General features: G+C 54.9%; 4 protein-coding genes across 4 annotated transcripts; 1 reads left to right on the top strand and 3 right to left on the bottom strand.

The window, feature by feature from the left end:
* Positions 1-302: 302 nt before the first annotated feature.
* Positions 303-2566, bottom strand: CkaCkLH20_04037 (uncharacterized protein; the record flags this gene model as incomplete). Its single annotated transcript, XM_038886756.1, has 3 exons — positions 303-419; positions 474-1019; positions 1067-2566. 3 exons carry the CDS (start codon positions 2564-2566, stop codon positions 303-305), a joined length of 2163 nt encoding a protein of 720 aa, XP_038748006.1.
* Positions 2567-4396: 1830 nt separating this feature from the next.
* Positions 4397-6856, top strand: CkaCkLH20_04036 (uncharacterized protein; the record flags this gene model as incomplete). The annotated part of the gene is made up of 1 exon (XM_038886755.1): positions 4397-6856. One exon carries the CDS (start codon positions 4397-4399, stop codon positions 6854-6856), a length of 2460 nt encoding a protein of 819 aa, XP_038748005.1.
* An 845-nt stretch (positions 6857-7701) lies between these two features.
* On the bottom strand, positions 7702-10540 carry CkaCkLH20_04035 (serine arginine repetitive matrix protein 1; the record flags this gene model as incomplete). The annotated part of the gene is made up of 4 exons (XM_038886754.1): positions 7702-9247; positions 9292-9739; positions 10064-10264; positions 10507-10540. 4 exons carry the CDS (start codon positions 10538-10540, stop codon positions 7702-7704), a joined length of 2229 nt encoding a protein of 742 aa, XP_038748004.1.
* Positions 10541-10792: 252 nt separating this feature from the next.
* Positions 10793-13075, bottom strand: CkaCkLH20_04034 (uncharacterized protein; the record flags this gene model as incomplete). Its single annotated transcript, XM_038886753.1, has 2 exons — positions 10793-11112; positions 11164-13075. 2 exons carry the CDS (start codon positions 13073-13075, stop codon positions 10793-10795), a joined length of 2232 nt encoding a protein of 743 aa, XP_038748003.1.
* Between the last annotated feature and the right edge of the window lie 1016 nt (positions 13076-14091).

Genomic DNA, 14091 nt, shown 5'->3' with positions numbered 1-14091 from the left:
CGGCGTCGGCTGGCATAACAGAATTCGATACACAGTTTTCATAAAGATTCACGTCGTTTTTCGATCAATGCAGTTAACAATAGCTTGCATGTGTGTGAAATCGTATGGTATTCGTATTAATGATCATGTGCCTTGATGTCGCTAGAGACCCTATTCTATCGATACACCCAGTCAAATAACGCCGCGTGCATGCAGATGCGTCCGCTGATGACGAAAGGAATATACATGCCTGCCCTGTCTCAACCGCCTCTCAGCATCTGCCATCTCCACAGTGTCTTCTTTTCTCCCCGCGCAGCGGCCTTCTAAGCCGGCTTTTCATGCTGAGGGATGCACTCGTTGCAGAGCCAGTCGGGATCCTCGACGCTCCTGATTGCCTTCTCGCTGATGCAGTCCGAGTGGTAAAGGCGCTTTGTGCATTCCTGTTTCCCGTGTCAGCATACTCTCAGTAACAAACCCTTTCCGCGATAGCTTACCACTCTGGAACACAGCAGCAGCCTAGGGCCCAACACGGTCAACCCGCAGACCTGGCAACCGGAGGCGCTCTTGCGGACGTGAGGTCCTCGAGGAGAGTCTTCCGGCGCCGGTAGCGAGTTGTTGCCGTTCTGAAGCTTGAGCTTCTCCCTGCAAGAGTTGAGATGGTCCAAGCCCTCCTGCACGGTAGCGTGGTCGAGGCTATTTCTGGCCAGGAGATACGTCAAGTGCTTTCCGAACTCGACGTTACGAGACAGCTTTGAAAGCAGCCAGTTCGCGTTGAGCTTCACAAAGTTGAGCCAAGCGCGGGGGAAGTAAATGTTGGAGGAAATACGCTTCGTGAGCATGAATCTGTCCCACTGTTGCATGTATTCTCTCTCCTCTGGCGGAACGTCTGAGAAGTCCGCCAATGCGTCCCGATGCCATTGAATGAGCCATTCGTCGTTCGGCTGTGGGGCCTTGTACTCGGTGCCTGGCTCAATAATAGCCCGGCTGATCGGATCATACAGCTTTTGCTTAATGTCCGGGATAAGGAGCTTGGAACGTGTCTATGTTCGTTAGCAACCTGGAGTACAAATGATGGAAGACAACGAACCTGAGGGGGAGGAAGCCTGGCTGCTTGTTGCCGATCTCTAGGCTGGATCTCGGTGATGCTTTCGTCTTCAGGCCCAAATCGGGAGTCTAGTTGTGAGGTGTTTCCGTCGGCAAACTCATCCAGCTTGAAGATTTTAGTCGGCCGCGACACAGAAAAGCCTGACCCTGCGCCAAATGTGTACGACTCATATCGGTGGGTGACGCTGATAACGACACCGCCTCTACTGTTTGTTTGTACTGCATAATCGTATTCGGCGTGCTGGGTGATGAAGTGTCCTTTAAGTTGCAAAAGACTTCCGTTGAGAAGACCACAGGTGACGCAGCGGTAGGAATCCAAGCTGACTTTCTCGGCGGGCAATTTGTAGGTGACGCTCTTGTCTTCCATGACGTGGGTATTTCTCCGTTTCTTCCGCTTTCCCTCCCTGCCTAGGGCCTTGTCACTCATGTCCTTCACATTATAGTTTTTGGTAGGACCGCGAGTTCTGAGTGATCGGTTGGGAGTGAGTTTCTCGAGCGAATCATCGTCGTCCGGAGCCTCTCCATTGACCAGACCGTTCTTGGATGCCTTCACAGGAGTTGTGAAGTTGGATTTCGGATCCTTGGAAGGAGTTCCGGGCGGACTGTCGAATTGAGGGGGGTTCACGGAGGATTCGTTGCCGTTCACCTCTGGTAGAACCGTAATAGAGGGCTTGACACCATCTTCCAATTCACGGATGGCTCTCGCCTCGAAAGCCGTGGTCCATCGGACATCCACCTCGAGACAGTGATCTGTTGCTGCGAGTGTGGTAGGACTCTTCTTAACTTTCAAGTTCAGGACAGCCGGCTCTTTCGAGAACAAGTTGAACATGGCAGCCTGGAGGACCCAGCGATGGGGATCGACCTTGCGGGAACTTCCCAATTCCTCGGTTGAAGGATTCAAGACGATTGGGGGCCAATGCGTGGGACCAGCCGCCTCCAACTCTACGACGAGGCGGTAATCGTTGGCCAAATCGAAAGAATAGTCGTCCTCGTGATTGACGCGCATGCAATGCTTGGGGATGTAGAAAGGCTCCTTCAAGCATACGCGTGCTATACGTAGAGGCCCACCCGGGTCCTTGAAAGACTTGATCTCGCATAGTTGGCTGTTGCAGTATAATTGGATCTGATGGTTGCCATGCGTGAGTATGATCTTGCACCTAGCATCGATCCTGATATAATCATCGCAGGCGGCAGCACTGATGCGTTTTGAGTCCTTGTGGAAGAGTTTGGTGACTGAAACGGAGAGGTTGTGCTGTACTTCGCTGACCTCGTGGGCATGGAAAAGCTGATCAACCAGAGTATGAGGAGGATTCTTGTGGGAGTGGAGGCGTGGGCGTTTAGTGGCGCGCCTGTCGTCGTTGTCGTTCTGGAGATCCCCGGGAGCGGCGGCCTTTTGAGCCGTGGACTGGGAGTTCCCCATAGCTTGCAAGATATTCCTCTGGAGAAAGGGAGTGCTGCGCTGGCGGCGCGACTGAACCGTCATAGCTGAAGGAGGGAAATCATAAGAGGTTTATAGAGGTAGAGTGCCGTTGGTGCGCCACAAAGGTTGAATGATCGAGCGGCTTCAGTCCACCTTGAGGTAGGCGCGATCGCCCCTTACTTCGTCAAGCCCACTTGGACGGGGCGAGCCGGAGAAGACGTCTTTTTTGCTCGAATGCTCATTGAAGATGGGTGACCACTTGCTGACGTTTCATGGCAGGAAAAGCCAGAATCCTTGAGTGCCGACCTGGTGTGGTAAAAATTGGGCGTCGCGATGTGAAGAACCGAAGAAAGTAATGGGCGCGCAAAAAGAAATGTCGTCGATTGTCAGAGGCGTTGTGATGGGCAATCGGTTCAAAAAAGACCAGGTTTGACCTAGTAGGACGCGAGTCGCGATTTCGGCTGAGACGAGCAAAACAGCAAGCCGCTTTGACGGATGCAAAGATTCGTGACACCTGAGCCGTTCAGGAGCAAGAAAATGGTGCTTGGTCGTCCGCTGAGCAGAGCAGAGCAGAGCGCGCGTCAGGCAGCTGGGAATAGAGGCGCGGAACGGCTGGAACGGGCCAGGCAATTCAAGCAGGAAGACGTGTGGAAGCCGAAGCGCGTCGTTCACTGCTGAAGATCGTAGGACATACTGCACACCCCGGCCAAGCCAGGAACAGAAACAATTGGATATCGGGGGGTGGGACTCATTGTTGTCATTCACGTCTGGCAATTCCACTCTGCGAACAGGGGGGAGCAAACGGCACGAGAAGCGCCTTACCGCAACGAGTGACTGGGGTCGCTTACTTCTATATGACTATTTCTTATTGGTTCAAAGGAGTTATTATATGGGTCCCAGAAAAACGAAGACGGCAGGCATCCGACACTGCAACTGCCAAAGTCGACTTGGGTCTGGGTTGGCTGGTGTTGCCATTGGGTCCGTCTCAAAAATAAAAATATTTGTTCAAAGAGACAACATAAGGCCAACTCTCCTCTCGACAACTCTTGTCACCAGAATCAACAAACACCAGCCAGGTGAATCCTCGAGTCGCCAAAGCCTTATGTACGAGGACACCTCCAGAACGGCGCATGTCTTACAACCCAATTTTGAAGCCAAAATTCAAGACTCCCACAATACGCGAAGCCGAAGTGCTTGGTGCTCGATACCTGCCTGACCTGGAATCCGTCAAGGGAGCAGGGCCTGGCTGACGACAGGATAAGAAGAAGCTCTCACCAAAACAGGCCACTTGAGCAAGATGCACGGGCCAGATGTTTGTGGAGCACTCGGCAAGCGCCAATTGCTAGGTACCTTAGGCAAGCGTGGCAGCCTTGAGGATGCAGCACGCTAGTGCAAGGCTGTAACCTTGTTCAGTGTTGTTGTTGGTTCCAGTGTCCGCGGGTGTGTCGAGCGCGCCTGCCCCACCAAGTTCGACTCCAATTCACCCGCACCTCAGTGAACCTTCTCTCTCTGACTTCCGATACAACCTTTTCTGCTTCACTGCTGCACCTTCTTTTTCTCTAGCTGCGCTTGGTTATTATAGCATCTTCCCACACCCATTCCGCCCGACTCTGTAAAGTTGTCCCACGCGCTCCTAAAGTCCTCCGGTACTCCGACATCTGGCGCATCCCGAACTGTCGCAAACGTCATAGTGCACAACTTGAGTGCGATGCGCTCGCTCTGAGGCTCGCACTCATCGCCTCGTTTTGGCATTTTTCCACCGAGGACGACATAGCTACTTCAAAACCACTCCATCAGGTATTCACTGCGCCCTTGATTCTTGATGCGCATCGTCGACATTGGGTCCCACTGACATGTGCATCCCTGCGACGCAGGTCACAACATCCTTGCGCCATGGCTCCAGGACGACCATCCTCCGCCCGACGCACCGCCGTTGCGTCGTCCTCGATCTCGGCACGCATGCGAATTACCAAGTCCGGAAGCGGATCTGATTCTTCGAAAGACAAAGTGCGATCTAGCCCCAGGTCGACTAAGCGAGTCCGACCGAAATATCGCGAGAGCTCCGGGTCCGAATTATCATCAGAGGAGGACGAAGAGGAAGTTGAAGAGGTCACCGACGATGGAGATGATGAAGAAGAGGCTACCGAGGGATACAAGTCAGCGCGTCCATCCAAGACCGGCAATCGCAGAAGCTTGCGAACCGCGGAAGCATCCCGCCGCTCCAGCACCAACGCGAGGGCGAGTCGCGCGGCAGCCAGGGACAAGAGGGCAACTGGTATCGATCTCAAGAAAGTTGCCACTGGCCGTGTTTCCGGAAAGTCTGGCAGAAAGCGAGGTCGGCCGCCGATCTCCATAAGGAGGGCTCCAGAAGACGACGTCTCTGATGAAGACGAAGATGGTGAGGAAGGCGACGAGGACGAAGATGACAGCGAAGACAGCAAAGACGATCTTACTACCAAAAAGTCCCCTAGCAAATCTCCAGTCGTCAAGCGGCGTCGCGGACGTCCCCCGAAGAAAGCCGGTCGTGGCGCGAGGAAGATTTCGACTGCGCCGGACACGCCGAAGCCAGAAGTCAGCAGCATCATACCGAACTGGCTGGATCCTCGCATGCAGCACGCCATTTGGGTACAGGTCTTTCGGTTCGCCGCACTTGGCGGCGATGAGGACGAAGAGGGTCAGGATGTCAACTGGCTGCTCCAGACCGCTCGAGTATGCAGAGATTTCGCCGATCCGGCCCTTACAGTTCTCTATCGATGCCCGCCGGTCACTACCGAAACGAAAGCATATGGCCTTGCTGAGCTTCTCGAGAAGCCACCTTCAATGACTGCGGTGAACTACAGGGCGAAAATCATGTCGCTTCACATCGACGTTAGACTGGTCTCTCTTCAAAACCACACACCCGCCATCAAGTTGATGCAGAATCTCCCTCGTCTGTCGGAAGTTCTCCTCTCGCATGGATACGATCAAGCACCCTATCGATTATTGGTGAAGCCGATCAAATGGACCTACCCTCCCGATTTGTGGCAAGCCCTTCAGCCTTCGCCCAATGCGAATGCCGAGGTCGGCGACAAAACAAGCATCACCCGCCTTCAAAGCTGGCAGTGGAGCTCGAGGCTAATGGACAAGGATTGGGAGGGCAGTCTTGCGAATATGAAGGCAAAGCATCAACTGCCGAGCTTCGCTACGCTCCGAAAACTAAGGCTGGTCAACTACCAGCTCCCATCGGTCAGACTCGAGAAGGACGATCCCGAAACACTTGCTGAAGATGAGAAATCTGTGAAGGCAATCGCAGACGCACTTTCCGCACTGAACAATCTAGAGCAGTTGGTCTTCGAGTCGTCGACAATCATCTGCACCGCGCTATTCCCTCTTCTGACAACGAAGCTGAAGCGTCTTGAACTGGTCAATTGCAACGAAGTCACTGCCGACAACCTCGGATCCTTCTTGATATCCAATGGCCAACAGCTAGAAGCTCTTGTGCTCAATCACAACCGCTCATTGAGCTTGGCTTTTCTAGCGATCCTTGGCACTGCTTGCCCGCATCTTAAGGAGCTGCGTGCAAACTTCAGATACTTCAGTCTTTTAGAGACAGTTGACGATAACGAGCCTCAGTACGATCATCTCTTGCTTCCCGACCAAGTGCCTAATTGGCCTTCGGCACTCGAGACTCTCCACTTGGAGAACCTTCGAAAATGGGATATGGAGACCGCAGAGATGTTCCTTCAGTCTTTCATCGACAGTGCTCCGATTTTGCCCATGCTCCGATACTTGTCCGTCAAAGCGATGTTGGATATTCCGTGGCGACAACGAAGTACTTTCCGCAAGTCGTGGCAGGAGAAGCTCGATACAGTTTTCCTCCGACAAGTCGATGACCCGGAGCAGAACTTCACCCTGCGCGAAAAGCCTGATTCCGCGGAAGCGGCAACTACCAAACGAAAGCGTAGGAAGGCTCCAGGCGAACCGACGCGCCGCAGCAACCGCGTAGTTTCGCACGGATCTGGCCGGTCGTCGCGCGCAAGCAGCACGTCGAAGGGACTCCGTGACCAGATGCGCAAACCGAAGACATACCGCGAGCCCGACAGCGACGAATTTGACTCCGAGGAGGAAGACGACGTCAACATAGATCAGACGGCGGACGACTCAGAGGATGATACTCCTCACAAGGATTCCAAGGAAGCCGATGATGCGTCTACTTCAGACGGCGCATTCATCCAGGGTCTTTGCACGGTTGTCGACATCAACATCGACAACCAAAAGTTGAGAGAACATCAGTACAGCATGGACGACTTCCTTAACGTGGAGGGCGACTTCGAGAGTGATGACGAGTGGAACGGCGACGTGGACTTGGATTAGTATTAATAGCCATCCGCCCAGGCCGGGGAAGCTGATGAACACCATTTCGACAACTTACAACATTTTCAGCCAGAGGCCTGTTGGATTCCCACGTCATCGACCCTGTTCGCTCTCTCTATCCTCTTTTTCGACTATTACACATTATGTTTTGGACTCTTGTCAGGCGTTGGCGGTGGGAAACTGGGAAGGCTGAGAGGGAACTCGCCCGGACGGCCATGAAAGGACAAGGATCCCATGGATATATGGGAACGCGTCATGACAAATGAACGGAACGACCAGGATGATGACCACCACCAAACCAACCTCGATATCTGATATTATCATCATCCTAATTTGTTCTTCGGGTCCAGGATGCAAGGAAGACGAAATGACTTTTATCAGTTAGTTAAGTGAATAAAAATCAGTATTTACTAGGAGATGTTCGTGTCCACCTGGGTTTTGATACAATTTCAAGTGACGAAATGAAGGGTTCCCATGTCCTGGTCGAATTGTACACTGCCGCAGACAAGACCACATTATCATCACGTTCCATCCAAGCGCAAAGAAATCTCAACTTTGCCCCCCGATCTCCAGTCTATTACAGCTTGTCAGTATGTATCGACCTGCGAGTCAACAAAGGCCTGAGACTACAGGGAAAAGGTTTCCTTCTCAATTCGTACAAATACGGATAGGCTATACGCATCCTATCCGCTCATGGTAATAGTACATGATCATCAATCCCTAGGCAAAATCGCAAAACCTCCTGATGCGACTGATACTCGAAACAAAAACTTCTTCTCTCGCCTCCCCTCTGATGCGTCCATCTCGGCAAAACGTCCCCGTCGTCTAAGGTATTTTTACCCCTCTTAAAAAGCTGCCCCTCCCAATCCCTCGCCGGCCAGGCTCTTGAGGCTCTGCTCGCTGAGATCGACCCTCGTCTTCCACGCCTTGGACTCCATCTCTAGCTTATCCCAAACCTGCAGGCTCTGGCGGAGCTTATCCTGCTTGGCGTCGAGCTCGGCCCGCGCCTTCTCCTCCTCAGCCTTGAGTTTCTTGTAGTGCGGCTCGATCTCCCTCGTGATGCCCGTGGTCGTCGGCAGCAGGGACGGGTCGATCTTGCCTCCCGGGATGATGGGTGGCAGGGTGGCGAGCATGCTCTGCGCGAGGGTGAGGCGCTGGCCTGGGGCACCGCCATGCTGCGACGAGGGGCCTGTGGGCGGATTGAAGGCCTTCGGAGTCGGTGCTGGGTTCGTCGGTGTACTAGCACTAGAGGGGTTGGCGCGCGGACCTGTGGGGATCGCAGAAGGTCCGTTGCCGGTTGCGGAGGGCGAGGTTGTGGGCACTGGGGCCTGGCGAGGCGGAGCGGCAGACCAGGAGGCTCGTCCCGGTCGGTTGCTGTATCCGCCTCCTCCGCTACCGCCTCCACCGCGGGCTGGAGCTACGTAGCCTCGAGGGCCAGCAGGAGGGATCGTGGGACTCGTCGCGTCTGCGCGGGAGGGCGGGGGCGGCACGCTCGGGGTTTGCGGGTGTCTAGGTGGCTGAACAGCTGGTGAGCCGGCGGGCGCAGAGAAGTTTCGGGTCGCGGCAGGGCCGGTTGGAGGAGCACGTAAAGCGGCGGGGCCTCGAGGAGGCGTCTTGGCCACGGGCGCGGGGGCCGTCGTCGGTTCTTGAGGGGTAACGACGGCGGCGGCGGAGGCGGCGGTGGGGGTTGCGGCGGCGGAAGGTTTCGAGGTCGAGGGGGGCGGTGCTTCGCGCGTCGTCGCGGATGAGGACGCCGACGACGTTGCGGCAGAGGCACCGGCGGTCTGGAGGGGGGGTGTGGGATCCCGCTCTCGCTCGCGCTCTCGCTCCCGTTCCCGTTCGCGTTCGCGTTCCCTTTGCTCGCGCTGCTGCTGCTCCCGCTCCCGCTGTTCCCGTTCTCTCGATTGCGGCCGCGAACGTGCTCGGATAGAGGAGGGAGGATGCGGTGACGACTTGCCTGAAGCTGACCGAGACGTGATGGCCGACGAGATGCCGGAATCTCGAGGCGGAGACGCTCGTCTGTAAGAGGACCCGAGGTATCTCTCACCGCCGCGACGACTCGTGCTACGAGACCGCGGTCGGTAGCCGCCTCGGGCTGCCGGGGGTGGAGGGGATCTCCTGGGCGGAGTCCTGTCACGAGGAGGCCTGTCGCGAGCGCCGTACGGCGAGCGCGACCGTCTTCTAAGGGGAACGGATGAGACTGGGCTCTGCGCAAAGGGGGGCAACGAGCGGTACCTGTCGTCCCGTCGATCAAGGTCCCTTTCCCTCTCCCTCTCCCGGTCGCCGCGGTCACGATCTCGCTCCCTGTCTCTGTCTCTGTTGTCACGGCGAGGCGGTGATCTGGCACGCTCACTGCGCTCGTCTCGGATGGCGGGAGACCTGCCGATGGGACTGCGTCGCCTTGACGGACTACGTCTCGGCGATGGCCGCCTCACGGGGCTTCGAGTGCGGTCTCGCCTGCGCCAGGTGTCACTTTGTGGACGGGTGTCTCTGTTGTCCCGGGATCTGTCGCGTCGGTAGCGGTCGGCGCTTCGAGACCTGCGTCGTGGAGACCTGCCGGGCACGTAGCTGTCGGAGGCCAAGGGAGGAGGAGTGCGGGCACGCTCTCTGTCGCGGTCCCTGTCACGGTCCCTATCCCTGTCCCTATCTCTGTCTCTGTCGCGATCTCTGGTGTCTCTGTCGCGGTCCCGGTCGCGGTCTCTGTCTCGTTCACGTTCTCTGTCACGATCGCGGTCGCGATCACGGTCGCGATCTCTGTCACGGTCTCGAGGGGGGCTTCGGGCTCGTCGAGGAGAGCGGTCACCTGCTCCGCCCCTCTCGCCTCTAGGAAAGGGTCTCCAGGACTCGCCAGCGCCATACCGAGTAACCTCGCCGTCCTCGTACCTGTGTGTTCAATGGTTAGAATAGCTGCTATGTGATGTTGAATGATTTCTTGAAGAGTGAGTTGGTGATGGCCAACTGACGAGGCTGAGGGGTGTGGACGCTGGCCATTGATGATAGATATCCAAAACAGTCGCAAATGCTGTAAAAGCACGATGAACAACTTGGCACCGGGCTATCAAACGGTATGCGACTCATGAAGAACACCCGTACGTCTCGCACTGCCGACTAATGCAGACCAATGTCCACACTGACGTGTGCAGGCCTTAACCGGTTGTTGGGGCTGAGGTCGAAGAGGTTGATGACAACGAATAATTTGGGACTTACCTGCTTCTCCTGTCGCGATCCATGCTGGAGAGCTCGAGAGCAGTGCGGAGTTGTCGAAGTGGATGAGATAACGCGTTCGCGACAGCTGGTGATAGCTGTGATGCGCGATCGTGGTGTTGAGAGGGTCAGCTATGCCGTTTGCGCCAACGCCGACGTCTAATGGAGCAGGGTTGCTAGCATGGAAGTTGATTTGATCGGCCCCTGAAAATTGTCAAGGTACCCACATCGGACGCTGCGAGCGGCGTTATCCATCTTCCTAGACCGGATAAGATAATATGTGGCCAATGAGACGTGAATATGCATGTGGCTAACCCACATGCACTCTCCGAGCTGGGGCCAATCATAGCTCTGGAAACTGACTGACAGCTATGGCGGGCACCGCCAAGCTGCAACCTCCATCTCACAGAAATAGGTACAATAAAGGTGGTGGTCTTCAGACGAACCTCGCTGGTTATCGGAAAGTGAAAGATGCTTCATGACTATGTGTATTGATAACCAGGTATCTGCATACCTGGAGACTGTCCTGCGCTCACAAACTCCAAATAAAAGTGCCTCCCTCCTCACTCATGATTTGCTCTTCCGACTCGGAGGCTTTCTTCATCTCGCATGTCGAACGGCCCTCTCACGTCGGCAAACAGTGTGAGGTGGTCTAGTCCGGCGTAACGCTTCCACTACGAAATACATTTCATCAGTTCTCAGGTGAACTTACAGCCTAACCTGGCCTGCACATCAACTCATCTTGTCATCTTCGGTGGTGTCTCCTCCCTGACGAGCTGCCAGCTTCTCCAGCATCCAACTCTGGACCTCCTCGGCATGCATCTGCATCATCTTGTTGACGCCATTCGAGTTGCTACGGATCACTGTGCCGAAACGCCGCTTGGCCACCCTACGGACTGTATCTGGGCTGTTCCAGCAACTGTGATCGCGGGCAACGTAGATTCGCGAATGGTCCTTGTACCATGTTGAAAGCTCGTTATCAACATCCGACTTTACAGGGCGCAGCATCCCATCAACGAAGCTAGCGACTCCGGCTATACGCGCTTTGCAGTCTAGTAAATGGTCAGCAAATTGTATCCCCCGTATTGACTCATAACGCGTACCTCGGCTCGTAAGGAGCTGCTTGACTCCATTATATGACCGGCCAACACCGAGCAGAAGAATGTCGTCCGCCTCTTCATACAGCTGGATGTAGTTGTCCCAAAGATAATTCACCAGCTCCTGGAGTTCGGCAAGCAATTCTTTATCGGCCGTCTTGTGATTGTACGGATCCATGTCCTCGTCTCGAATGACTTTGCTGGGGACATTGACATCCATGACCGCAATATCTTCGCCAATGGCCCAGTCAATGTACTGGGTGACACTGTCGACTATCCATGCGTTGTGAAGCTCAAGATGTCGATCAATGACATCAGGCTGGGCGAGAAATTCCGGAGGGTCGTGGATGATGACGATGAGTCGACGCGCAGACTGAATATTAGGTGTCACGAGAACTTGGTTTTCGTATGACTTGAAGAGGTGGTCTCTCTGGATGAACAGGGGGATCATTTGGTGCCTCTGTGAAAGATCCTGTCGCTGACCAAGTCTGACATGGTCATGCAACCTGGTGGCGTTGAGTTCTTGGATGTCGGGCACAGGAACAATGCCTGGCCGCATACATTCCCAGTATGGTGCCTGGTAACTTTGAACCTTGGCAAGGACCCTCGCTGCGTCCTTGTTGAGCAGAGGGATATCCATCTTCGGTGGGGGTTCTCCCATCAAAGTGCGAGCAACGGCCACGGCCGAGGTAGAGATGGCTTGCAAGTTGTAGCCACCCTCTAAGCACACAGCAACCTTGCCATCCGCCAGCGACATCAGCATGTGCGTCATGTGAGCGTAGCAAGTCGGTGTCACAAAGCAACCGCCGAGCTCGTCGCCGTCTGCAGCGTCGAAGCCGGCCGAGATGACAACGAGGTCAGGGTTGAATTCGTTCGCGATGGGCATGATGATCTTTTGAAATGCAGCCATGTACTCGCCGTCGCCCATTCCCTGGTCGTGCCATCCGATGTTGATATTCTTCCCGAGACCCGGCCCGGTGCCGCAGTGCTCCAAACCTCCATCCGGGATGTCTTGGTTATCGGGCTTGCCCGGGTAGAAGACTCCGTTTTGGTAAACATGAAGGGAGATATATAGCACGTTGGGATCGTCATAGAAGATGTTCTGAATTCCGTTGCCGTGGTGGACGTCCCAGTCCAAAATGAGAACTTTGCGGCAATCCTCGGGATATTCCTGTTGACAGATCTTGACGGCCACGGGAACATTGTTGAAGAAACAGAATCCGAGTGGTTGGTCGTATTCCGCGTGATGACCCGGCGGTCTGATGACCGCAAACGCATTCTTGACGTTCCCTTCAACAACGTGTTTGCAGGTATCGATGGCGCCTCCACAAGACAAAAGCGCTGCAGTGAAAGTAAGGCTGCCAACGTAGAGCGAGGCTCGGCCCTGATCGTACTGTCTACTAGTCTCCCGCAGGGTTTCGTAGTCCATCTTGGACAAGTCCTCAACCCAATGATAGTGCAGCGGCGTATGGGTGGTCAAAATCTCTTCCTTTGTGGCCTCGCGGGCGCCGATTCTCCACATGTACTTTGTTGGGGTGTCTCGCAGGACCTGGGCCACGTTCGCCTCTGGGCCTGTGTAGACTAAACCGGCTCTCTTGAACGCTTTAAAGATCTCCTCTATACGACGAGGATCTTCGGGATGATGAGGTGTCGAGCCAAAGTCGGCATTGACGTGAAGCTTCATCCGATCATCATAGCAACATGCTGTGGGGAGAAGTCCTCGTCTGCGCAGCTGGTTCGAGACATCCACGTTTTCACTTTCATCTTCGTAGTCCTCTTCATCTTCCTCGTCGGAAGGCGTCGGATTCTCGCTTTTGGGATTGCCGCCGACGGCCGCAGCGACACCATTGGGTGTCGTGGTGTGATTTGAAGGTCTGTCGTCGCCGCCCATGACGACGTCTTGGTCGACACCGTCCATGGCGCAAGGTTGGCTGGTCGACTAGCCCGAAGGACCCGGGTCAACCTGATCCAGCACCAGACAAGCTGAAATGATCAGAATGAGAAGCTGAGAGATAGCGCGAGGGCGAAAGAAGGCCCTGCTTTCCGTGAGTATGCTGGGGCTTGTAGCCTGACTCGGGAGGGCGCGCGATTTGAAGCCAGAAGAAGCGGTATCAGGCTTCTGCAGGTGCGACTGCCTTGAGACCGGTGCCAGGCAAAACCTCTAATTGGATACACCGTATCCGTAAGTCTAGCTTCAGCCCCAAGATGGAAACCGCAGTCTAATTCGAAGTCAGTCTGCGAGTCTTGCTTGGATGAAAATGTATGTAGGATTCGATAGTAGGCGAGTAAAATGCCGTCGGCAGAAGAGCTTGATGATTCAAAGCTTGAACAATGGTTTATTCCAGGAATAAATCATCGAGTAGACTCAGTCCCTTGCAGATAAAGCCTTGAATGACAACGTTGAGCCTTTGTTTGGCAGCTCTGATGAAAGATGTGACTAGGAAGGCACTGGCCATGATGTATGCGTATCGTCGTCTCATCCGCACCCAAATTACCACAGAATACCGCAGTCTTTGTTCCTGTCCTATGAGGACGATTGGAAGGCGCAATATGTCTATCACTCACCTTTTGGATAGAATTGGTTGATGTTCGGCGGATGGTTGAGGCGCAGAAGACGGTTTGCTTGAGAAATAACCAAAGAAGCGCCAGGTATGTGACATGCAGCAGCGCGGCCACGATCCGCGGAGTTCGCTGTATCGAAGAGGCCAAATAAAGTTGAAAAATTACCAGAGAAGGCAGCTACAGCAGACGCGCAACAGAAGACGCCAGGCTGTTGCGCGCGCTTGCTGTGTAGGACGATTAATAGGTGAGTGGCCGGGTGTGAGTGAGAACAAGATGGGAGGCTTGGGCCACTGACAAGGCAGGAGCTGGCCACAACACCGCCGCCTCGCAGGGTACACCCGCCACAGTAGCCCCCCTGTAGCCGCAGCCTTG

The sequence above is a fragment of the Colletotrichum karsti genome (assembly GCF_011947395.1).
Source record: "Colletotrichum karsti strain CkLH20 chromosome Unknown Scaffold10, whole genome shotgun sequence".
Classification (NCBI taxonomy): Eukaryota; Fungi; Ascomycota; class Sordariomycetes; order Glomerellales; family Glomerellaceae; genus Colletotrichum; species Colletotrichum karsti.
The sequence above is the reverse complement of the archived record's forward strand: the minus strand, read 5'-3'. Positions and strand labels throughout refer to the sequence as shown.